The following is a 24,611-nucleotide window of genomic DNA, read 5'->3' on the forward strand; positions in this document are numbered from 1 at the left end:
TGTTGAAAAAATTACAGGATTTTTTTTTTTTATTAATTTCTTTTGCAAGTAGTAAATTTAAGAGACAGAAAAAGGGAGACGTAAGTGTAATGACAGCTGCTGAGATAATAGTAATGTATTTGCACTTATGATACATCAAGATTCTGTAGCCCCTTTTTTCCTTTAGAAATAAGAGTGGTTTACCCCCTTTTAAGATTAAAAACATATAAACTTATTTTAAATAGACTCACAGAATATTTTAATGATTTTATTGGATGTTAGAATATTTATTCAAAGCTGTTCTTATTAAGGAGAAAACAGTATTTATCTTGGTAATAATTTGCAGGGACATCACTTCTAAAGCTATCTTAGATGGATCTACCTTTACATTATGATGTTTAACCTCATCATATACATATTGAAAGTATTATTTAGGTTGTTCTCAGTCAAAATTGAGAAACTGTTGGTTCTATTAGAAGCTCTGTTCTCAGACATTATGTGTGATTTGGGACTCTAGTGCTATTCCATTTCGGCTTTCTCATGCTTTTCATAGCTGTCCTGTTTGTACCCAGCTCTGCTAATTAGCTCTGCCAGTTAGCTCTGCCACTAACCACCCTGTCAGTGATAGCTTTCCCCCAGATTTGTTAGTGTAGCAGTGCATGTGTGCATCCCAGATGCACAGTCATCAAGATTAGCTCAGATCACTAATCTGAGCTTCTTAAAAAATCAAACTGATTTTTACTCATGCAGGCCAGGCTCCTTCTGTATTCCAATAGGTACCTATTTCCTATCTGCCAGCCCCCTTACTCCCACTTCATTACAGTTTTCAGGAATGATAATACCAATCATAATGCAAGTATACCTGGGGGACAAAGAAGTTGCTGCCTGTTCTCACGTGACACTATGATTGTTTTTGAATCTTATCTAAGGGAAAGAAAGAAAACTGAGCCCTTGGCAGTAATTGATTTCAGCTGTGTGAGGGACAGTACTCTACCAGATAGGATTAAATTTGTTGCAATTGTTCCTCTGCTCATTTTGCTGCAATAGAGGCACTATTTTTCCAATGTAAATTCCTTCTTAGATGCTAAATTATGAAGGGATTTAGAGAGTAAATCCTTAACTGTGAATAGAGTTGTGCATTGAGTGAGACAATGCCAGCCAGTACTGCAAACTGCTATAGATAGGCCAGTGGCTGTTACTGGTGTAAGATGTGTTGGACAGGGCTTTGAGCAACCTGGTCTAGTGGAAGGCGTCCCTGCCCATGGCAGGGGGTTAGAACTAGGTGATCTTTAAGGTCCCTTCCAACTCAAACCATTCTATGATTCTATGATTCAGTCTTGTGATTTGTGTTCCTGTATTTCATTTCTCATATTTTCCGTGAAAAATCTTTGTTTAGCAATTATTACTGAAGTGAGAAACTGTCAAAAATATTGAGCTTGCTTTTTGTTCTCCTCAGTGTCTTCTTTTGAATTTTTGTTTTCCAGGTAAGCCCACTGAATAAGCCTTTTTGAGACAGCATGTTTTGATTGTTCTAATTACAAAAAAAAAAAAAAATATTCTTAATGCACTGCTGCATATAAAATGCTGTGTATTGCTTGCCACATGCAACAGTCTGTACCTCATAGTACCGGGGCAGCTTTTTCACCTGGAGAAAGTAATGGACAAGTTGGCAACCCATCACCTGCCAAATCCTTATCTCAGCACAGCTACAGACCGCCGCAGCTCGCCACGGTGAGAAGCGGCTACGGCTGTGAATGCCCCTTCCTAACGGCAGGGATTCCACCCGATCGCTCCTGTGCTTCCCCGCCAGGGCTGCGGCCAGGCCTGCGCGCCCGGCCGGTCCCCCGGTGCCCAGCGCCGTCCGGGTCCCCGTTTCCCCGGCAACGCGCTCCCGGCCCCGACGCCGCCTCCCGCCGTGGCCGGGCTGCGGAGCCGTTCCCGCCCGCCCGGCGCGCTGCCGGCGCTCCCGCACGGCGTTTGCCCGGGGACGTTTCCTAGGTGACCTCGGACTGGCCCCTCGCTTCCCACATGGGTGGCGGGCCGGGCGGTCTCCGCGGGCCGGGGCTGTTCAGCCAGCCCCGCCTGGCCTCCGCCCGGGCAGACAGGATGCGCTGCTCCCAGCCGCTCCCCTCCCGCTCCCCCCCTTACCTCGCAGGAGCCTTATGCGCCTAGTTTAATGGTTTTGCAAAGAAAGCCAGCAGAAGAGCACTTTTCTCAGTGGCGGTGGTCAGACCATGACCTAACTCATCATGAACTTGGAAGGGCTCGAAATGATAGCAGTTTTGATCGTGATTGTGCTTTTTGTTAAAGTGTTGGAACAGTTTGGGCTGATTGAAGCAGGTTTAGAAGGTAAGGGAGTGCTTTTCAGTGGTTTGTCATTTCTGTGTTCTTGTCATCCTCTTGCAGCAAGGCAAAGGGCACCTGTAAACTGGGTGTAAGGCACTACCTGATCCACCTCAAGAGCGACGTGCGCATCAGTGGCTGTGTGTGGTTGATGTTGAAGTTGAGGTGATTTGCTTTCACAGGAAAAATAAACTGGTATCCTGAATACTACAAGTACAAACTTAGATGTTAATCAAATATAAATGGCTCAAAATCTGAATCTCTTAGTCCTGTTTTAAATCTGAAAATTTAAAGTAGTAGGGGTCAAAGCAGATTTCAAGATGTTAACATGCAAATACAGTTATATTGCCTTAAAATTGTTTTGCAATCTATCCAGAATTGTTTGGTAATCTATTCATGTTAACATCTGTACTGGAATTGTTATAATGTCAAAATATATACTTTACAGTATTTAAAAACCTGTTGAATATTTAATTTACTGCTAACATTTTAAAATGTTTGAGGAAGAGGAACTACAATACTCGGATTCAAAATATGTAGCTAACAGTCACTTGGGGCAATCAAGTGCAACGTTTATTGATGGATGCTTTGTTTATCATAGATCACCACTTCTTAGAAATACTGTTTCTGTATAAAGCAGTAGCAATAAAATATAAGAAGCTTACTTTATTTTAAAGGTACTTTTTATACCTCATTTCTAAAAGTGCTGTTATGAGAAGTTAGTCTGAAAAAACACTGATTGCAGCATGGCTGGTAATGTAATGATATTCATTGCATCCCAGTGTTTTATTAGGTTCCAGACCAAAATGGTCTGTTTCTCAAATATTGAAGAAATACTGTGTTCTCAAATCTCCTGTAAGCTAGCATTTGAGTACCGTGTATATACTTATGCCTAAGAAAAGGGGAACTTTGTTGACTTAGAGATTGTGGTCTCATGTGTTAACGAGTGAGAATATAAGCAAAATTTGCTCCTATGAAAAGGTCTAAAGTAATCCTGTTGATTTAACCCTTTCAAGAAACAGTCTTACAGATTTTAAATAAGGAAGTCACACAGCTGTTTCTCCATGTTTGTGTCTTGTGCGTATTTGCTAGTATTGATATGAAAACCCTGCAGGGACTCAAAAACATGTTATCGAGTGCATTTTTATTAAAATTTTATGTAGCCATTAGAGTGCATTATATTGAGTTATAGAGTGCATATTTAAATTATAATGCAGAGATACCCTTCAAATGTATGAACTTCTGCTTTTCTTTTTGTTTCATGTTCACTTGTAAATAGAAATGTCAATTAATTTAAAAAATGTTATGATAAAAGTTATCTCCAGCATTAGAGGTTGCAGAGATTTGATTAAACAAGCCATATTTACTTTTCAAGTTGGTCGGCAGGCTTGTGTATACCCTGTCGAGTCTGATTGCTGCACTGGGTCAGGTTCCCTGGCAAAATTTAGCGCTTGATTGTTGTCTGTACTTGTTTTTAGGGCTAAGAAAACTGGTAATGGAAAGATAATTAGAAATATAGTGAAGCTGCCTCTAAGTGGTTGTAAGATTTCTGTAAGAAATAAGTTTCTAATCCATCTGCCCTTTTTGTCTGCCTCAGTGGCCAAAAATTTCTTCTTACATAGTATAGGACAGGTTTCTAGCATGCCAGGTAGATGAAGGCACAGGAAGACATATATGCCCCATTCCTCTGTGGTGTTCAACTGCTGTGAATGAGATAAAAGGCATGTTACATGGGAATCGAGTAATAGATATAAACAATGGTGTATGAAAATGGGGCTTAGCCAAATGTCACAGACTTAGGAATTTGTTTTCTTGTAGTTCAGGAAGAGTGCAGGTTATTCCCTATTTTTTTCTTAAACTTGATAATTAAAGATCTGAACTGGTTACAACAGGAAAAAAAGGTAGTTTTATACACTTTTACTAGGGAGCTGAGAAAAACTCTCTCGATTTAAATAAGTATCAAGGCTATTCATTTCCACCCATGAATGAAAAGTGCAAGCATCATAAAATTGTGCAAATGTTAGAGATGTTTTTAAGTAGAATGTTAAGAAAAAATGAATTTTACAAGTGTACTTAGACTATCCATGTACTTTTCCAGAAATCAATGAGGAAGCTCATTGCAGTTTTCTGAAAGTCTTCTGGTTTAAGGATATTTGTAGTTGTCTGGTTTTGGATAGATTGTATCCCTTCTTTTTGTTTTCTCAAGGGTTAATATGTTTCATACAAATTAATAGTTTATGGCATATGAAACACATCCTGTGTCTACCTGGAAATCATCCATAGAGTCAAAAGTAGTTTGTAATACAGTGCACCCGAAGCAGGATGTTAAATCGAAGCTCTCTAAATCAGATTGAAGCTTTGGTAGAGATCTAGGTTTCACAATCAGTCCCTATCGTGGTAACAAAAGCTTGAAGCAAACTTACCTTCCTTCCTACACTGGGTTGTCATGGTTCTGAACTTTGTGGACCACTTCCACACTAATTTGGAAGAATCAGGTGCAATTTTTGTAAATCAATAGCAAAATCTCATTTTCCTCTTTTCCGTGTCATAATTAAGTGTAAGTAATATTGGGCTTTCTTCAGACTCCTCAGTACAAATTCCATGTATAATCATAAAGTATGCAATTATTTTCATAATAAAAATAATTAAAAATCAGTATACAAATTGTATGTACTTTTTTATGCTTATTTTCTGAGGTATGCGCACTCAGCAGTATGCTGTCTGTGGTTTTTGCCCAGTTGCCTTCAGCTGCTGAGTGATTCTGTTGTAGAAGTATTTTCAAATAGATGTCTTTAATATTGTATGACAGCTCTGAAAGCGGTAAGTAGCAGAATAGATTTATACAATTTTGTAAGTTGTGGGTTGCAGAGACTTTAGGTTAAATATTATTGTCCTGGGTTCAGCACTAGCTTAAACCACAACAGGTATTTTATGATGTATTGCACTCACTTAGATTACAGTATGCTTTCTGTGGTTTTGCCTAGCTGTCTTTTACTGCTGAGTGATTTTACTGTTGTTATAAAACTGCTTTCAAATAGATGTTTTTTTAATATTGTGTGACAGCTCCTAAAGTGGTCAGTAGCAGAACTGATTTATTCACTCTCATGGGTTGTGGATTGCACAGACTTTTTCTCTGGGCTAGATATTTAATCCTTCATAAATTAGAATGTCCTCCTTAATAAACTTTACAGTTTTTTTTTTTTTTTTAACAGGTGTATTAGGTGTAAGAAGTAATGTATTGTTACTTAATCAGGAAGGTCTATTCCTAGATATACCTAGGTATACGTTTAAAATCAGTCATATTTCTTCTTTTATGTCCATTTTGTCCAAAAGTCATTTATAATTAAAATGAGATACAAGAACTGAGCAAGTTGAATATACAGTATGTTGGCATTTTAAGATTATGCAATATTCAGGATATCAGTTTATCAGTTTATATAATTTCAATATGTTTATAGTATTTTTATGAAAATTGTGATCTTCATTTATAAGGATCATATGAATTTAATCAAGACATGGAAGAGGGTTTTTTGTGAGTATCTTCCTTGTGTGTCAGTTATTCTGGATAATTTGTTGTGGACAGTGATTGAAGCATGATGAGATCAGCCCTTTACTGACTTAAAATAATTTTGTCCTAATGTTTCTTGGGAAACCTGGACTGATTTTCAAAAGCTAAATCACTTACTATTCTTCATCAATGTAAGCACTGAAACCTACACCACTGGGGATAAAGTTCAGGGAAGAAATGTGAAGGATATGAGTGATTAAAAATATTTACATAATACCCTGTTTGTTGGGAAATACTCTTAAGCAGTTACTACCTCTAATAGGAAAATTAAAAGGGCGTAAAAGTGATCATAGGTTACTATGGAATATGGATTTCCTAGCTATCTAAACTCCTGGTTTAAGAGCACTGAGAATGACAGTAGTAGAACTTTACAGCTAAAATTGTAATAACTAAGTTAAATTACTGAAACACTTGAGCCCTCTAAAATATCAAAGCAGCTTCTAATCCCATTTTAATAATCCTGGCTATTGAAAACTTCCCATTCATGAGCTGGATAACAGCAAAACCATGGACACGTAGAGAGTTGCTTGTGATATTTGCAACTCTTTTTAAAAATGACTGGTTATGGCTGGAAACGTGGTGGAAGTTACTCGTGGTTCCTCTGAAATTAGCGGCCACTGAAGCTGTTTTGTCATCCAGGCTGTGATCTGATGGGAATTTCAACATTTCCTTAGTGTTATTCATAGATGGAAATGGAGGAATATTCATTTCAGAAGATTCATAATGACTAGCAATTCATACTAGAAATAGCTTGTAATAAATATAATGGCATTTCTGCCTTTTTTCTTAAGATCAGTCTTGATGTCAAAGAGAGTTATGCACAGAATTTTGAACTACGAAGGCAGTCATGGACCAATATGTGAAATGATTAGCCAGAGGTGGCAGTGTGCATAAGAAAAAGATGATATAAATTTTAATATTAGCAATTTCAGGCATTCCTTTGAAGTAATTTGTTCAATTAAGTCTTCATATATAACAAGATAAATTGAATTAAAACAGCTGTTGAAACAACTCCTTATATGCAGATGAGTGAGCAGTAGATGGGAATCGTTAATGCAGAACTCCACTAAAGTTTTCCTTGATTGAATATTTCTGTGCAAACAGCACTAGCAGGTCATTTGGAGATGGCAGCATGTACTGTGGTTGGTTTGGAGCTGTGTAGATGTGAGCACCTGACCAGGTTGTGTATCCTGCAGGCCACTACTGGACAGAATTAATAAGAGGAAACCTCTTCTGATTCTGTTTTGTTTCTTTCATATGAGATGCCTGAAGTTCTAGATACAGTTTTAAAAAACAGAAATAGGCAGGTAAGAAAAAAAACTTGCCAGCCAAGGGAAATTTGTGATAGGTGCATTTCAGCTGCCTGCTTTAAACAGTCTCAAGTCGCTGAATCATCTTCTGAAGTCTGGTCCATTTTTGCTGAAAAATCTTCTAGTGTTCCCAGGCCAGCATCTGCTGAAAAGCTTCTTTTCTCAAGACTGATTGTCAATCCTGATGATATAGTGCTTGTCTACTGCTTTACATCCACAGAGATCAAAGTAGGTAAATACTGTAACTGCTAATGAAGAGATATCAAAGAAATGGGTAAAGAGCACTACATTCTGAGTTACCAGTACAATACCTTTGGAAAGCTTGCTAGTTTATAATTAACCTTTTGGTTTTGAAAAAAAAAAAAATCAAAAAGAAAAAAAAAATATTAGACCAATGTAAGCAGAGAGTTCATAAGAGAGCTCTCAACTTTCCTCTGTGGTGAACAGTTGTGATGTAGTTCATGAACACAAGGGTCTCATTCCTATTGCAGTTTTGTTAGTAGTTATTTCATATAGAATGGTACTTTGAATAAATGGAAATCATATCATCTACTATGAAATGGAAGAATACTAGAATATTATTGCTCAGTTTTATTCTTGTAATTCTAGGTGATAACCTAGAGGATTTTACAAAAATAACCTGGATATGAGAAAGAGACAGGATGGTGGTCTGTTTTGTCTCCCCCAAGGGGACAACTTCTGAGATTTACTTCTCCTGCCTCCTACTGGCTACTCAATATAGAACTTATATTTTCAAAGTCACTGTTTTATTTATTTACTTTGAATAAGTAAATACTACCTACCTACTGTCAAAGAGCCACCATAAGCAGAAGAAAATTATATATCACACAGTCTTTGCCTACTATTGTAAATGCCTTTACTTTTACATAGTTTTTACAAGGACTGAGTTCCCTCTTAATGCAAATCTATAAATGCCCTCTGGTTATATTTATTGACACTTTTTCACTTTTCCACTTTCTTAGCTATCAGTAAATGTGGGTTGTATAAATCAAAATATGCTCATGCAATTGTTTCTAAACAAGTTTTGAGAAGATTTATTACTTCTCAGGACTAAAATAGCAAAAAAACAAAACCAAAACCGAAAAACCTATGTCTTTTTTGATTATCAAAGAACAATAAAACTTAAACTGTTATGGATTTTTTAAAATAAGATATTTAGAGCTAATTAGTTTCATGAGTAGAAGAGTAAACCTTTTCTAAGAACACAGTTTCGTAAACGTTTAGGGGGAAAATAGAACACTGAACTTGGTAGACAGAAGAAAATAAACTGGGTAGTGAAATGAGGTGTACCATTTCTAGTTAGAAATATATTAGTGCAAATAATACTTTCTGCACTTTTTTTCCTGTAGAAGTAAAAATACTTTACAGCAGCAAATAGAATTATCTCCTGATATATGCAAATATATCAAGAAAAGCCAGAGCATAGTGTTTCACAAATTGATACACAAAGTAAGAAGCCATATGCTTGAAAGTCGTGTATGCCACAGGGCAATAACGTTCATCCTTTTGATATTTTTTGATGAACCCCATAACATGTTTTCATTAAAACAGGAAAGGTATTTAGTTAGAGAGCCCAAGTGTACTTTTAGTTGGGATCTGTACATTAAGGTCAGTGATATTCTCAAATTGTGAGAGTTACAGGCTTTCTAAAGTTAGGTGGGGTGAATCCAAAACCTTGATGTGTTCTAAAGATGACAAGGGAAGAAGGAACAATCACTTCATTTCACAATTTCTTTTTTGCTATTGTTAAGAAACAGTGTCTGATTCTTTTTTTCCCCCTCGTCTTCAAAGAGTGAAGCTGTTTGCTTCTTTGCATTACTCCCAGATTTACCCTTCTGTTGAAGTAAGCACTATATGTTTTCTGGCCATTAGCTTTGTGTCAGTTAATTGGTATACTTCTCAGATATCAGGAAGATCAACTGGACTTACAATATTAACTCTATGATGCTGTCCTTTTTAATATGCTTACTTTTGTTCCTAGTGCATTTTAGAAATAACCAACCCGAATATAAACTCTGAAAGTTGATTTAATAATGGATTTTTTTCCTTTGCCATTTGTTTCCTATGCATATTTTCTGTATATCATAATTCATTCAGATTGTAATTTTCATTTTTTTCCATGTGGTTACTATTATGCTCACATTTATAACTAATGTAGCTACTGCACCACAGAAGGAAAATTAGTTTTTAACCCAAACTTCTATCTTTATTAGGATTGCAATATTTTGGGTATCTATCTAATACATCTTCCTATTGAATTCCTAATTTTTATTGTATTTTTCTGTCTGATTTTCCCATCAGTCACCTTCACTCAAAATATTCCCCAGCTTAGTAAACTCAGGCTTTTCGACACACAAAGGATATATGGATTTAGGTGTATTAGATACCCTTTGAATTCAGACTACATTAATTTTGCTCACATACAATGCAAAGAGGGGCTCAGCTTTGGCCCTCATGCCTTTATGTTAACTTCCAGTTCACTTTTGACCTAGTGTCTTTCTATTTTAAGGATATTGAACATTTAACTTACATTTAGCTCAATGTTTCTTTGTTAGAAAATAGTAACTCCAAATTTTAGGTACTTTATACCATGCAGTTTCAAGCCGGTGTATCCCTCACATCACAGATTACATATGTCATTGTGTTCTGTAGTTTGATAATATCCCCATGAAAACCCTTTGTAGGCTTTGGCATGTCTTTGCCTTGTGATTATGAGCTTTGCATTATGGTTAACTCAGTCTGCTACTTGCTTCGGCTAATCTCTGACCAGCATACTATCTTCTGCACTCCACTGTAAGATTCCATGATCTGATTCAGGTAGACCCATATGGATCAACATCACAATAATCATCACATTGAAAATGGCATATTTCCCAATATTTTACCTTCTCATGCTCTTGCTTTTGGAGTAAGAAATCTTAGTTGAATTTTTGTGTTTTTTTACCATTGGCTGATTAGGATTAGGTCAGATAAATTTGCTCAATCATTTTAGTCCTATGTATTCTTGTATCAAAGGTAAAAAATTAAGCAGCATTACTGAAAGTGTGCTAGACAGTTTATTATTTAGTATTATAGTTTGTGTTTTTACATTGCCCTGTGGCTCCTTCCTGAATTTTCTGCCCAGGTTTACAAATAAATTTACAAATAAAGAAGATGATGTGTTTTAGCTGTTGTTTTTTTGTTTGTTTGTTTATTTGTTAATAGGAGAGTTCTTTATTTATCTGACCTATTTCTGTGGTAGCTAACAATGAATAGCTCAGCACCTGGTAGAAAATTCTGTCCAGCCAGGCTGAATGCTATCTAAATCTAATGAGGCAGATGATTTAATCTGAGAAAACATTCCTGGCTTTGCTTTCTGCTGTCATTTTCCCCAGTGGTATCTCTAGAAGTAACTTTTGATTGTTGTTGTCTAATCTTTCTCATAGCCCTTACTGTCATTTTCTGGTAATACTACAGAAGCATGAATATATATACACACTTCTCCAAGCACATTTTCTTTTGGGGATCAATAATCCATTCTTCTTCAAACAGACAGATAAAACTTGGATCATCCAAAGCAGGCTACAACAGGTATCTTCTCATTGTTGATAATGTGAAATAATGAAAGAAAAAGATTAGATCAGGTGAATACCAGATTATTAATCAGATATTTATTTCCCAGTAGTTATTGTAGGAAATAGTATGTAGTTTTACATAAGAAGTGTGATTGTAAGTTTAATGCTTATTACAAATTACAAACTCTAATGCATAAAACTCCAACAAAATAAACCTGTATGCCTGCAGCAGAAAAAAGTTTAGCAGAGAAGTGATTTGTTTAGGACACTAAGGAAGATACCTTCACTGGACATATGCGTTATGCTAATGCGTAGCACTCACCTGATGTTACAGGTACATCAGAGTAGATTTTTTAGTCCAGGATCTATCTACATCAGGAAGGTCTGATAGGGAGGTATGGGCACAGACCTGATTCATCTTCTCTTTGCCTATACTTTTGAGTAAATCTAATTTGGCTTTGCCTTTTATGACAAACTTAGTTTCCAAATTTTGTTTTGTATAAATAGCTTTATTTAATTATCCCTGCTAGAGGGGGCACACAAAATTCACATGACACTAGTTTTTTGGTCCCCATTACCCTTTTCCATCAGGCTGACAACCTTTTGTGTTCAGTGATGGCTTGGTGTTGCAAAGGCAATCGTGTGTGTAGTATCTGAAGGGGGTCTATAGGGATGCTGGGGAGGGACTCTTCATTAGAGACTGTAGTGAAAGGACAAGGGGTAACAGGTTCAAACTTAAACAGGGGAAGTTTAGATTGGATATAAGGAGGAAATTCTTTCCTGTTAGGGTGGTGAGGCCATGGAATAGGTTGCCGAGGGAGGCTGTGAATGCTCCATCCCTGGCAGTGTTCCAGACCAGGTTGGACGAGGCCTTGGGTGATATGATTTAGTGTGAGGTGTCCCTACCCATGGCAGGGGGGGTTGGAACTGGATGATCTTAAGGTCCTTTCCAACCCTAACTATTCTATGGTTCTATGTAAAGAATGACAAACCTCACAGTTGCATGAATATTTGCTAGGACACTTAGAAAAAGATGCCTTTTGGATCCCTTACATTATCCATACTCACTGTCTCTCTAGCTTAGCATGAATGAATAACTGACAAGAGACCTCTTCTAGAGACTACTCTTCTAGCTGAGTCCTCAAGAATGCCATTTCCCTGCCTAAACTATCCAATTTACATAAATAGTTGTAAGCAATAACTATACTTCTGAATACTTCAACACATGGGTTAGCGTTGTGCCTATATTACAGTATTGTCAAAACCCCGTTGCTAACAAAGATTAGTATTTTCTTGAAAAACAGTCTGTCTTAAATCCACTAATGCAGTATGACGGTAGATACATATTAAAACACTCTTATTATCTAGTTTACAAATATTTCAAAGCTAATGTAATACACTTCAAGATTAATTGCTACTATTATCTCCATTTAGAAAACCTTGTGCCCTCTCTTGTATTAAAGATAAATTACTATACATGTGTATATCTGTCATGTGCATTGTAAGTATTGGAGTAATTTTATCCAAAACTCTCAACACCTTGACTGATAAGGTGAGACAGCATGTCATGTCAATAAGGCCCAGAAATGAACTCTTCTCCTCTCCCACCCTGCTTTTCAGAAGATCAGAGAGTCATCTTGCAGCTCACACGTTATTTGTTGCTTATCAGGCCAGTTTTCTTGGAAAATACCTGGTCAAGGGTTTCAAATGCAGCAAACAAGCCATCTCTGAATTGATCTGTTCTTTTAGTAGCAGAAGCTCAGACTCAATCAGTGCTTTTTCTTACTGTACCTCTACAAAGGGAGGGCTGTAGGTCACCCGGAAAGACGATTGCTGCTGGTGGAAAAAAATCACTGATATACAGTGACCTTTTTCCTGTGTCTGAGGAGCTTTCGGGAGCAAGACTCAGCCTGCATAAGTTTTTCTGATGGTGGCAGCCCGTGCTTATCTGTGTGCCTAAAAAGCAGGCAGAAATTTATCTTGTAGTACATGAATAGTGAACCTGAGGTTTATGGAAAGCCCGAATTTGTGCAGATTATCTGAAATGCATATATGCAATTCTCTTAGAGGGTAAGACCATGTTCTGCCTATCATAGAAAGGGTAGTCTGTCTTCATGGAAATTAATCTATCATCTGAGTAAAGTCCTTGATCATTTATTTATTAGAAACAATGTTTGCCACTGAACACCTAGCAACATCCCAAGGATAGGAGGTGCATTGGAGGTCTGCCCTTGCTTCATTTGTAACTTGCAACTGGTGATAAAAGGAATTTTACACAGTTTGACTTTTCTAAATTTTTAATGTATTTGAACAAAAATTACTTTAATATGTTCATTATGTATATTTTCTACAACATCCATTTAGATTGTCTTAATTAATTTTGAATTTAAGACTTCTGAGACTTATTTTACAAATAAAAGTCCTGCTCTTTCACAGATGTCTCAATGTAAATGCCATGCTTCCAAACCATGCAGGATTTGAAAAAAAGTTAGAGCTTTTCCTGTCTTACTTGTTGTCACAAAGCTCAGAGTTCACATTCTGGCCAGTTTTAAGGCTGGATAAGTAATCTGAGTTGAAACAGGTTACCAGAGCATAAGTAATTGTTTACAGAAGTGGAAAGGTATAACTGAAGGCAGAATATGGTTTTGAAATTGTTGTTTAGCAAGCTGGCAATTGAGATAATGAAATGCAGTTCAGTTGCCCATGATCAAAATTGGTTTAATAGTTCAGGAAGGAATTCTCAGTCAGCTCAGAGGCTGACCCATTCAGTGAGAAGACTTAACCTTTGAATTATCATTGCAAAAATCACAATAAACTGCTAAATGTCATACTATCAGTAACTAAACACATGGTTATTTGGATCTAGTTAAAGCTGATTATAATCTTGACCTTAGCCTGTTTCTTCACAGTATCACAGTATGCTAGAGATTGGAAGGGACCTCGAAAGATCATCTAGTCCAATCCCCTGCCGGAGCAGGAACACCTAGATAATGTTACACAGGAATGTGTCCAGGCGGATTTTGAATGTCTCCAGGGAAGAAGACTCCACAACCTCCCTGGGCAGCCTGTTCCAGTGTTCTGTCACCCTCACCGAGAAGAAGTTTCTTCTCAAGTTTAAGTGGAACCTCTTGTGTTCCAGTTTGTACCCATTACCCCTTGTCCTATCATTGTTTGCCACTGAGTAGAGCCTGGCTCCATCCTCGTGACACTCCCCCTTTATATATTTATAGACACTAATAAGGTCACCCCTCAGTCTCCTCTTCTCCAAACTATAGAGACCCAGCTCCCTCAGTCTTTCCTCATAAGGGAGATGCTCCACTCCCTTAATCATCTTCATTGCCCTGCGCTGGACTCTCTCCAGCAGGTCCCTGTCCTTCTTGAACTGAGGGGCCCAGAACTGGACACAATATTCCAGATGGGGTCTCACCAGGGCAGAGTAGAGGGGAAGGAGGACCTCTCTCGACCTACTAACCACCCCCCTTCTAATACATCCCAGGATGCCATTGGCCTTCTTGGCCACAAGGGCACAGTGATGGCTCATGGTCATCCTGTCGTCCACTAGGACCCCCAGGTCCCTCTCCCCTACACTGCTCTCTAACAGGTCGTTTCCCAACCTATACTGGAACCTGGGGTTGTTCCTGCCCAGATGCAGGACTCTACACTTTCCCTTGTTATATTTCATCAAGTTATTCCCTGCCCAACTCTCCAGCCTGTCCAGGTCTCGCTGGATGGCAGCACAGCCTTCTGGCGTGTCAGCCACTCCTCCCAGCTTAGTGTCATCAGCAAACTTGCTGATAGTACACTCAATTCCCTCATCTAAATCGTTGATGAATATATTAAATAATACCGGTCCCAGTACTGACCTTTGAGGCACTCCACTAGATACAGGCCTCCAACTAGACTCAGCCCCATAGACTACAACTCTCTGGCTTCTCTCCTTCAGCCAGTTCACAGACCACCTCACTACCTGATCATCCAGACCACACTTCCTCAATTTAGCTGTGAGGATGCTGTGGGAGACTGTGTCAAATGCTTTGCTGAAGTCAAGGTAGACCACATCCACCGCTCTGCCATCATCCATCCACCGTGTTATTTCCTCATAAAAGGCTAAGAGATTGGTCAAACATGATTTCCCCTTGGTGAAGCCATGTTGACTGCCCCTCATAACCCTCTTATCCTTGATATGCCTTAAGATGGCACCAAGGATAAGGTGTTCCATCACTTTCCCAGGGATGGAGGTGAGGCTGACCGGTCTAGAGTTACCTGGGTCCTCCTTCTTGCCCTTTTTGAAGACTGGAGTGACATTTGCTTTCCTCCAGTCCTCAGGCACCTCTCCCGTTTCCCAAGACTTGGTAAAGATGATGGAGAGCGGTCTAGCAATGACTTCCACCAGTTCCCTCAGCACTCGCAGGTGCATCCCATCTGGACCCATGGATTTATGGATGTCCAGATTGCTCAACTGGTCTCTAACCCATTCCGCATCGACTAACGCAAACCGCTCCATCGACATGACTTCATCTAAGGTCTCAGGGGTACAGGGCTCTTCAGGACTGCCTGCAGCAGAGTAGACAGAGACAAAGAAGGCATTCAGTAACTCTGCCATCTCTGTATCTTCTGTCACCAGGGCACCCATCCCGTTCATCAGTGGGCCTACATTGCCTCTGGTGTTAGTTTTATCTGCCATGTATTTGAAAAAGCTCTTTTTGCTGTCCTTGACCCTTCTCGCCAGGTTTAATTCTAAGGAGGCCTTAGTCCTCCTAGCTGCCTTCCTACATCCTCTAGCAGCAGCCTTATATTCCTCCCAAGTGGCCAGCCCCTCCTTCCATGACCTGTAAACTCTCCTCTTCCACTTGAGCATACCCAGCAATTCCCTATTTAGCCACGCAGGTCTCTTGGCCCTCTTCCTTGACTTCCTACGTGTCGGGATGCTCCGATCTTGAGCTCGGAAAAAGCAATCCTTGAATGCCAACCAACTATCTTGGGCCCCTTTACCTTCAAGCAGCCTTGCCCATGGGATTTCCCCTAGCAATTGCTTGAAAAGGCCAAAGTTTGCCCTGCTAAAGTCCAGGGTTGCAATTCTACTTGCTATTCTACTAGTCCTACCACACAAGATCCTGAACTCCACCATCTCATGGTTGCTGCAACCAAGGCAGCCCTCAACCCTTACTGCTTCGACCAGACCCTCCTTGTTAGTGAGGATGAGATCCAGCAGCGCTCCTCTCCTGGTCCATCCACCATTTGCAGGATAAAGTTATCATCCATACACTGGAGGAACCTCCTGGACTGTGGCTGGGTTGCCGAGTGGTCCTTCCAGCAAACATCAGGGAAGTTAAATTCCCCACGACGACCACGGCCTGTGACTGTGAGGCCGCTCTCAGCTGCCTGTAGAAGGCCTTGTCAACTTCCTCACCCTGATCTGGTGGTCTGTAACAGACACCCACAACAGTATCGCCCCTGCCAGCGTGCCCCTTAATTCTCACCCACAGACTCTCAACTCGCTCGTCATCTGTCCCTAGACAGAACTCGGTGCATTGTAGTTTCTCCCGCACATAAAGAGCAACCCCACCACCCTTCCTGGCTGGCCTGTCTTTCCTGAAAAGGACATAGCCCTCCATGACTATATTCCAGTCATGTGAGCTGTCCCACCACGTCTCTGTAATTGCCACCAGATCATAGTCTCCTGACTTAACACAGGTTTCCAACTCCTCCTGCTTATTTCCCATGCTGCGCGCATTGGTGTACAGACATTTCAGTGAGCGAGCTGAGCACACCGATTTCACCCTAGGATTATAGGAGGCCTCCCAGTCTTCATTAATTCTGGAGCGCTGCCCCACTGGGGCAAGCCCAGCTACAACCCCATCCCCCTTCGAATCTAGTTTAAAGCTCTCCAAATGAGCCCTGCTAATTCGTGCCCAAGCATCCTTTTGCCTCTGTGAGACAAACCTTTCTCACTTGTCATTGTCCAGACTGGTGCCCTATAAAACCAGCCGTTATCAAAGAATCCAAAGCCCTGCCTGTAGCACCAGTCTCGAAGCCAATCGTTTATGAACTGAATCTTCCCATTCCTTCCCACATCATCAGTGGAAGATGGAAGGAGTGAGGAGAAGATCACTTGAGCCCCAGACTCTTTCACCATCCGCCCCAAGGCCCTGAAGTCTTTCTTCATCCCCCTCAAACTGCGGGAAGCAGCTTCCCCCTCACCTGTCTGGAAGATCAGCAGCGGGTAGTAGTCTGTCGGGTGCACCAGGCTGGGGAGCACCCTAGTGATATCCCTGATCCGGGCTCCAGGCAGACTACACACTTCCCTATGATGAGGGTCAACTCTGCATATCGGGCCCTCTGTTCCTCTCAGAAGGGAATCCCCTACTACAATGACCCTTCTTTCTTTCTTATCAGAGGCAGTCTTGAGGTGCAAAGTTGACCGCCTTTTCCTATGTGGCCTGGTAGGCTGGCCTTGCACCACACTCACCTACCTCTCCTTCATGATCCAGGGCCTCGAACCTATTACAGAGGGACACCTGGGGAAGCAGGGCAGGAAGGGGGGGAGGGTTTCCCACGACGCCGAACTGGAACTTGCTTCCAACCCTCGTCGTCTTTTTGGTCCCCTACCTCTGCGCAACAGCTACAGGGCAGGGGCTGTCTCGGGCCATCCCCCTCTGTCTGAGAAGGCAGGGGGTCCTTCCCCTTTTGGGGGGTATCTCCCTGGAACCGTTTCGACTGGCACGCCAGGGAGTTACTCCACCAGTCGATCTCCCTTTCACACTCCCTGATGGTCCTCAGTGTCTCAACCTCCTCCTTAAGTCATGCCACCAGGCTAAGCAGATCTTCTACCTGCTCACACCTCACGCAGGTGGAATGCTGTCCTCCCTCCCCCGGCAGCAGCAGGCTCTGGCACTCCCTGCACCCAGAGACCTGAACAGCCACGGTTTGGGATGGGGTCTCTGAGTTGCTGCAGTCTTCTTACTGCAAGCTTTCTTTCTGGAGGCGACCATATTGGTCAGCAGTCTGGGACACCAGCAACAGGGTCAGCAACACAACCTGCTTGTTCCTCCCTGCGCCTGGTGGGCGGTGACACGTCGCTGCCCTCTCAGAGGCTCTTTCAAGGCAAGCGGCAGGGGGGCGGTGGCCATCCCCGTGGGAACGCCCCCGCCACCTCAGCCTCTCTCTCGCAAGGGCTGCTGGGGCTTCGGGGATCAGGAGATGTTGGGAATCGCGATGTCTCTGCACTTTCCCCTCTGATTTTCCTCATCTCCGTTGACCCTCGCGGTCGCTGAAGCGTGCCGGCTGTGGCTCTAGCTAGGCTAGCTCCGATCAGCTGACTGAAGTTTCTTGGAAGTGAGCTGTAATTTGCAAGTACTTCAAGACCTCCAGCCCTGCTCTTGCTAGGCAGATACAAGGTAGAATCATAGAATAGAATCATAAAATATTTAGGGTTGGAAAGGACCTTAAGACCATCAAGTTCCAACCCCCCTGCCATGGGCAGGGACACCTCACACTAAACCGTATAACCCACGGGTTCATCCAACCTGATCTTGAGCACTGCCAGGGATGGAGCATTCACAACCTCCCTGGGCAACCTATTCCAGTGCCTCACCACCCTCACACTAAAGAACTTCCTCCTTATATCCAATCTAAACTTTCCCTGTTTAAGTTTTAACCCATTACCCCTTCTCCTATCACTACAGTACCTAATGAAGAGTCCATTCCCAGCATCCCTATAGGCCCCCTTCAGATACTGGAAGGCTGCTATGAGGTCTCCACGCAGCCTTCTCTTCTCCAGGCTGAACAGCCCCAACTTTCTCAGCCTATCTTGATACGGGAGGTGTTCCAGCCCCCTGATCATCCTCGTGGCCCTCCTCTACAGTTCCATGTCCTTTTTATGTTGAGGACACCAGAACTGCACACAATACTCCAAGTGAGGTCTCACGAGAGCAGAGTAGAGGGGCAGGATCAACTTCGACCTGCTGGTCACGCTCCTTTTGATGCAGCCCAGGATACGGTTGGCTTTCTGGGCTGCAAGCGCGCACTGAAGCCGGCTCATGTACATTTTCTCATCGACCAGAACCCCCAAGTCCTTCTCCACAGGGCTGCTCTGAATTTCTTCTCTGCCCAACCTGCAGCTGTGCCTGGGATTGCTCCAACCCAGGTGTAGGACCTTGCACTTCCCATGGTTAAACTTCATAAGGTTGGCATCTGCCCACCTCACAAGCATGTCAAGGTCCCTCTGGATGGCATTCCTTCCCTCCAGGGTATCAACTGAACCACACAGCTTGGTGTCATTGGCAAACTTGCTGAGGGCGCACTCAATCCGACTCTCCATGTCACTGCCAAAGATGTTAAACAAGACTGGTCCCAACACCGATCCCTGAGGGACACCACTTGTTACTGGTCTCCAGTCGGACATTGAGCCATTGACCACAACTCTTTGCCTACAGCCATCCAGCCAGTTCTTTATCCACCAAGTGGTCCATCCATCAAATTGATGTCTCTCCAATTTAAGAGACAAGGATGTTGTGTGAGACAGTGTTGAATGCTTTGCACAAGTCCAGGTAGATGACATCAGCTGCTCTACCCTTGTCCATCAGTTCCGTAGCCCCATCATAGAAGGCCACCAAAATGGTCAGGCAGGATTTTCCCTTAGTGAAGCCATGCTGACTGTCACCAAGCACTTTGTTGTTTTCCATGTGCCTTAGCATGCCTTCCAGGAGAATCTGCTCCCAGATTTTGCCAGGCACAGAGGTGAGACTGACTGGTCTGTAATTCCCTGGGTCAAATCCATTTTCCCCTTCTTGAAAATGGGGGTTATATTTCCCTTTTTCCAGTCGTCGGGAACTTCACCTGACTGCCATTATTTCTCAAATATTATGGCCACTGTCGTAGCAACTTCATTTGCGAGCTCCTTCAGGACCCGAGTATGGATTTCATCAGGACCCATGGACTTGTGCACGTTCAGGTTTTTAAGATGGTCTTGAACCAGATCCTCTCCTACAGTGGGCCCAAGGTCTTCATTCTCACAGTCCCTGCGAAAAACATCCCCACTCATCCGTCACATACCTTGTCAGTATAAGATCTTTTCTTTGATAATTACTGCAAAAGAATGATTACTTCCCTCTGAGTCAACCACAGGTTCAGCCTGACCTGGTTTGGAGTTTTGGGTGTTTTTCAGCAGTGGACATAGCTATGAGTGGCTATTCTAGAGAATGGCAAAAATCAACAGGTGTTGAATCAGTCTGGTTTGCAACTGTGTTTTGTAGTGCCATAATCTTAAGGACAGGTCGTTGTCATTGAGTCCTTGTGCTCAGAGAAGAAGCAGGCTTATTTTCTAGTCCTTTGACATTTTGCTTTGCAATGAAATTGTGTGCAATAGTACCACAGAAATAAAAGTGTATGCTGTGGTATTCCTTCATGCCATGACCTGTTAGGAGTTAAATCCTCATTATAACCACAATGCTATGGATGCTTCTTTAGCATCTATAAGAATGCTGGGATTTTCCTGACTTGATAGAAACTGTAACAGTGTTTCCCTCTAATTGAAAAAGGCATTCATAAGGATTGTACATCAGACATCACTTAACATAGTAATGCGAAGGTCCATTCAGTTACCTTCCACTCTTGTCCAGTTCAGTCTTAAAACTTAAGAATCAGACTTCTTTCTCGTTTCTCCCCAGTCGCCTCACTCTCTTGGCCCTCTTAGCTTACTCCAGTCTGGTGGGTGTGGTGGAACTATGATAGCACTGTAGTGAATTTGTGTCCTGATAATGACTTCAAAGAAAAAGGAAGGTTATTTAGCAGCAAATGGAAGGTACAAGTAAACCAGTATAAAGTTTTTGTTCCTCAAACATCTGAATGTGTAACTGAGGTTCACCAAGAAATCTTCTGAAGTGTACCAAGCAGATTGGTGTAGGGAACACAGCTTGCTAAATCACTGCCCAGTATTAACCCATTAGCCTATGTTTGATGTGGCAGACATTAAAAATATAGATAATGATATCCATAATGCATTTGGGAATGCTTCTATCCATATCCAAAATAGTTACATTTGGTATAGTGGCTTTGTATACTTACTGCTTGCAGTTGACATAATAACTTCACAAAATTCAGTCTCCTCTGAGCCTCTTTTGTGGTTTAGCTACAGTTGTTTTGTTTAGATCTATGGGCATTAATGTTTTTCCTGTGCTTTCCTTCGAGATCCTAGTTCCGTGTTTGGTGTACTATAAATCTTGACAGTTTGTATCTTATATCACATCTGAACTGGCTGTGGAGTTTAAACAACACTTACAGAATCATAGAATTGTGGAATAGTTTGGGTTGGAAGGGACCTTAAAGTTCATCTAGATCCAGTCTTCTGCCAGGGTCAGGGCACCTTCCTCTAGACTAGGTTGCTCAAAGCCCCATCCAACCTGGCCTTGAGCACTGCCAGGGATGGGGCATCTACTTCTCTGGGCGACCTGTGCCAGGGCCTCACCACCCTCATAATGAAGAACTTCCTCCTAACATCTAATCCATATCTACTCTCTTTCAGTTTAAAGCCCTTGTAAAAAGTCCCTCTCCAGCTTTCTTGTAGACCCCTTTAGGTACTGGAAGGCTGCTCTAAAGTCTCCCTGGATCCTTCTCTTCTCCAAGCTGAACAACCCCAACTCACTCAGCTTGTGTTTGCAGAAGGAGTGCTCCAGTCCTTGGATCATCTTTGAGGCCCTTCTGTAACGTGACTTACCAGTTTTCATATCCTGCAGCTGACCCACTCCAACTCATAATGGCTACAGCCTTTTACAGCACCAGATACAGTTCAATATTCAATATAGTTCAGTCGTTCTCTAATATAGGGTTTAACTAGTTTCATTCTGAGATGACCTCAGATAGTTCTATCTGCTGTACTTTTGCAGCCACAGTCACATGAATATGATAACTGGACATCTTAGATACATAATGGCCTTTATGGTTGTTTCACCTTGTGTTTACCTGTAATGTTATTTTGGGCAATGATTGCTAACAGTTTGGCAATAATTACTTAATGACAGGAATATAGCCTATCTGCGATCAGTTTATCATCTGGAAGCAAACGTGTGTAGAACACAGACTGTGATTGAGTACACAGGTAGAGCAGGTTTCCTTCCTGTGGACTGTTTATCAGAACTGATCAGAGAAAACATAACTTTCAAGCTACCTTAAGGAAGTATTAGTAAGGAGAGACTTCAAAGTCAGTTGGGCTTTCACTGAGCAAAACAGTTATACTCAAAATTCATAGATATTTTGGCCACTCCAAAGGACCAACCTAGCTAGAAGCCTATCTCTGTCAATGGTGTACAGAGCTCAGAGGAGCAGTGTGTGCTAGTCTCACTAACTCTCTAGGCTCATCTTAAGTGTTTATATTATGTTTGCTGTCATTTGTCTGGCATAAGGAGCATGTTATATGCAGTGTAGACTTTATAATTTCTTGAAGTTCCCACTGTTTCCTCAAGTGAAGGAATATAATCCTGCTTGCTACAACTTGCTACTAATGGTTTATTTTATTGTTATTGTACCTTGTTTACTGATGCTTCATCCAAGTTCGGACCGTGGCTTCCTTTAATATGCAGTCTCTCAGACTCATCTTTTCAGCTAGGATATTTCTTACCCATTTCTGATCTAACTTACTATAACTACTTGTAATAATGTTCTCTTAAAAACATCCTGTGTGGAATATTTTTTTCCATCTATACAAAGCAACAGTAGAGATAATACCTGGAAAGCAAGGCTGCTGATGTGGCAAATCAAAAGTGCAGACCAAACATTCTGATGAATCAGTCCATGCCACAGGATCTCTGCTTTTCAGTTCTCACAGATGCCCTTTGCTGTCTAGGAACAGTGGTGCAAAACCATATTCAGTTTATCTGCATGTGGCTAGCAAGTATCTTTTCACAGAATCCCAGAATCCCAAGGGTTGGAAGGGACCTCAAAAGATCATCTAGTACAACCCCCCTGCAAGAGCAGGGTAACCTAGAGTACATCACATAGGAACTTGTCCAGGCAGGCCTTGAATATCTCCAACGTAGGAGACTCCACAACCCCCCTGAGCAACCTGTTCCAGTGCCCCGTCACTCTCACAGTAAAGAAATTTTTCCTGATGTTCACATGGAACCTCCTATGCTCCAGTTTACACCCATTGCCCCTTGTTCTGTCACTGGACATCACTGAAAAAAACCTAGCGCCATCATCCTGACACTCACCCTTTACATATTTGTAAACATTGATGAGGTCACCCCTCAATCTCCTCTTCTCCAAGCTAAAGAGATCCAGCTCCCTCAGCCTCTCCTCATAAGGGAGATGTTCCACTCCCTTAATCATCTTAGTTGCTCTGCGCTGGACTCTTTCAAGCAATTCCCTGTCCTTCTTGAACTGAGGGTCCCAGAACTGGACACAGTAATCCAGATGCGGCCTCACCAAGGCAGAGTAGAGGGGAAGGAGAACCTCTCTTGACCTACTAACCTAACTGACCTACTATAAGGTTGGTCAAACATGATTTCCCCTTGGTAAAACCATGTTGGCTGCTCTTAATGACGCCCTCATCCTTTTACTCCTTTCTCTGGTTTAGATTTTTTTTTTTTTCACATTATTTTACAACAGCAGCAGTACTGTTATTTGTTGTCACTATTAATCACTGGGATTAATTAATTTCTGTTGGAGCAGCTCAGAACTATTCTCCAAAGCAGAATCTGAGAGGAATTTATAACTGCCTACATTCTTCTAGTGTATTTCTGATACTGGGGTTTTGGAGTTTGGCAGATCAGCTGGGACAGTGGGACTAAAACAGCTGCAATAGTTAATTGTTTTTGATAGGAAGCATTTTCTTTATGGCAGGAAAAAATACTGCTATTCATATTAGCAAATTCCAAGATTGTGATTTCCCAGAGAATTGTTACTCACTGTAAGGATCTGGTACTCTTGCATGTAACAGGCATAAACATACTGTCTGGAAAACATATTCCCTTTTTATGTTTCTATCTGATTACCACCTTTCAGCTTCTTAGCCAGTTTCTTTGCATTAAGCAAATTAAATAGAGCACAATTAGAGATCCTAGGAAGAGTGTCTGTGGAATACAGTGGTCTTAGGAGCAGCAGATATCCAGAAGCTCTGATTTACTAGCATCAATTAAAAAAATAAATCCTAATTCCTCTAGAATTTCACCTCCTTTAAGTAGTCTTTCTGACAAACAAGAAAATCTCCACTGATACTCTGTTGCTGGTAGTTCTATGTCAAGGACGTATACTGGAAATACACAAAAGACTACCAAAAATTAAGCAAAACTATTTATAGTTTACTAATCTGACTCCAAACTACAGGACTCTTATTAAAATCTTAACATGCAATTGTTGCATAAAGCTCATTAAGGTTTCCTAGATTTCAAAGCAAGTTTTGATTTTTTGCAATGAAAACTTGTGAGGGCTCCACTATGTGCAACAATATTTTTATTTCCAATATATCTATATAGAAGTAATTGCTCAGTGTCTGCAAGAAAAATGAGACTTTTTTCCTTGTATGCCCTGTAAGTGGTGTATATGTAATTAAAAGAAGCATACATTTTTTCCCTTTTTTTCCTTTTTTTTTTTAAGTAGCTCCTTTCTAAGCTGCATGAAAAGTCACTATGTTCTCAGTAGGATTAGTAATACCATCTGAAATTGGAAATTCCTTCAGTATTGGTTGTCAACCTGTAAATACTTTTTGTATTTGGAGAGGACAGGATAGATAGAGAGAGAAATGTAAGAAACTGGAAGGCAGGAAAACAGACATTTCACTATCTTGAATATTCTGTGACTAAATGCTTTTTTTCTAAAGTAAAAAGCAAAGTCAGGCATAAT

At 41.1% G+C, this 24,611-nt stretch overlaps 1 protein-coding gene across 7 annotated transcripts in view; it reads left to right on the plus strand.

Annotated features, from left to right (window-relative positions):
• The window catches only part of KCNIP4 (potassium voltage-gated channel interacting protein 4), a 434,877-nt gene that overhangs the window by 213,830 nt on the left and 196,436 nt on the right, over window positions 1–24,611 (plus strand). Inside the window, exon 1 of one of the 7 annotated variants that reach the window (XM_057405635.1) lies at window positions 1,987–2,328. The exons of the other annotated variants lie outside the window; for them this stretch is intronic. Within the exon in view, the coding sequence (XP_057261618.1) occupies window positions 2,229–2,328 (100 nt within the window). The 5' untranslated portion in view covers window positions 1,987–2,228. Of the gene's footprint in view, window positions 1–1,986; window positions 2,329–24,611 lie in introns of those variants that run through there. 7 annotated transcript variants of the gene reach the window in all.

Source organism: Pezoporus wallicus, unplaced genomic scaffold (genome assembly GCF_028554395.1).
Source record: "Pezoporus wallicus isolate ANWC-B61680 ecotype Strahan unplaced genomic scaffold, APGP_CSIRO_Pwel_v1 contig_642, whole genome shotgun sequence".
NCBI classification, from domain to species: domain Eukaryota; kingdom Metazoa; phylum Chordata; class Aves; order Psittaciformes; family Psittacidae; genus Pezoporus; species Pezoporus wallicus.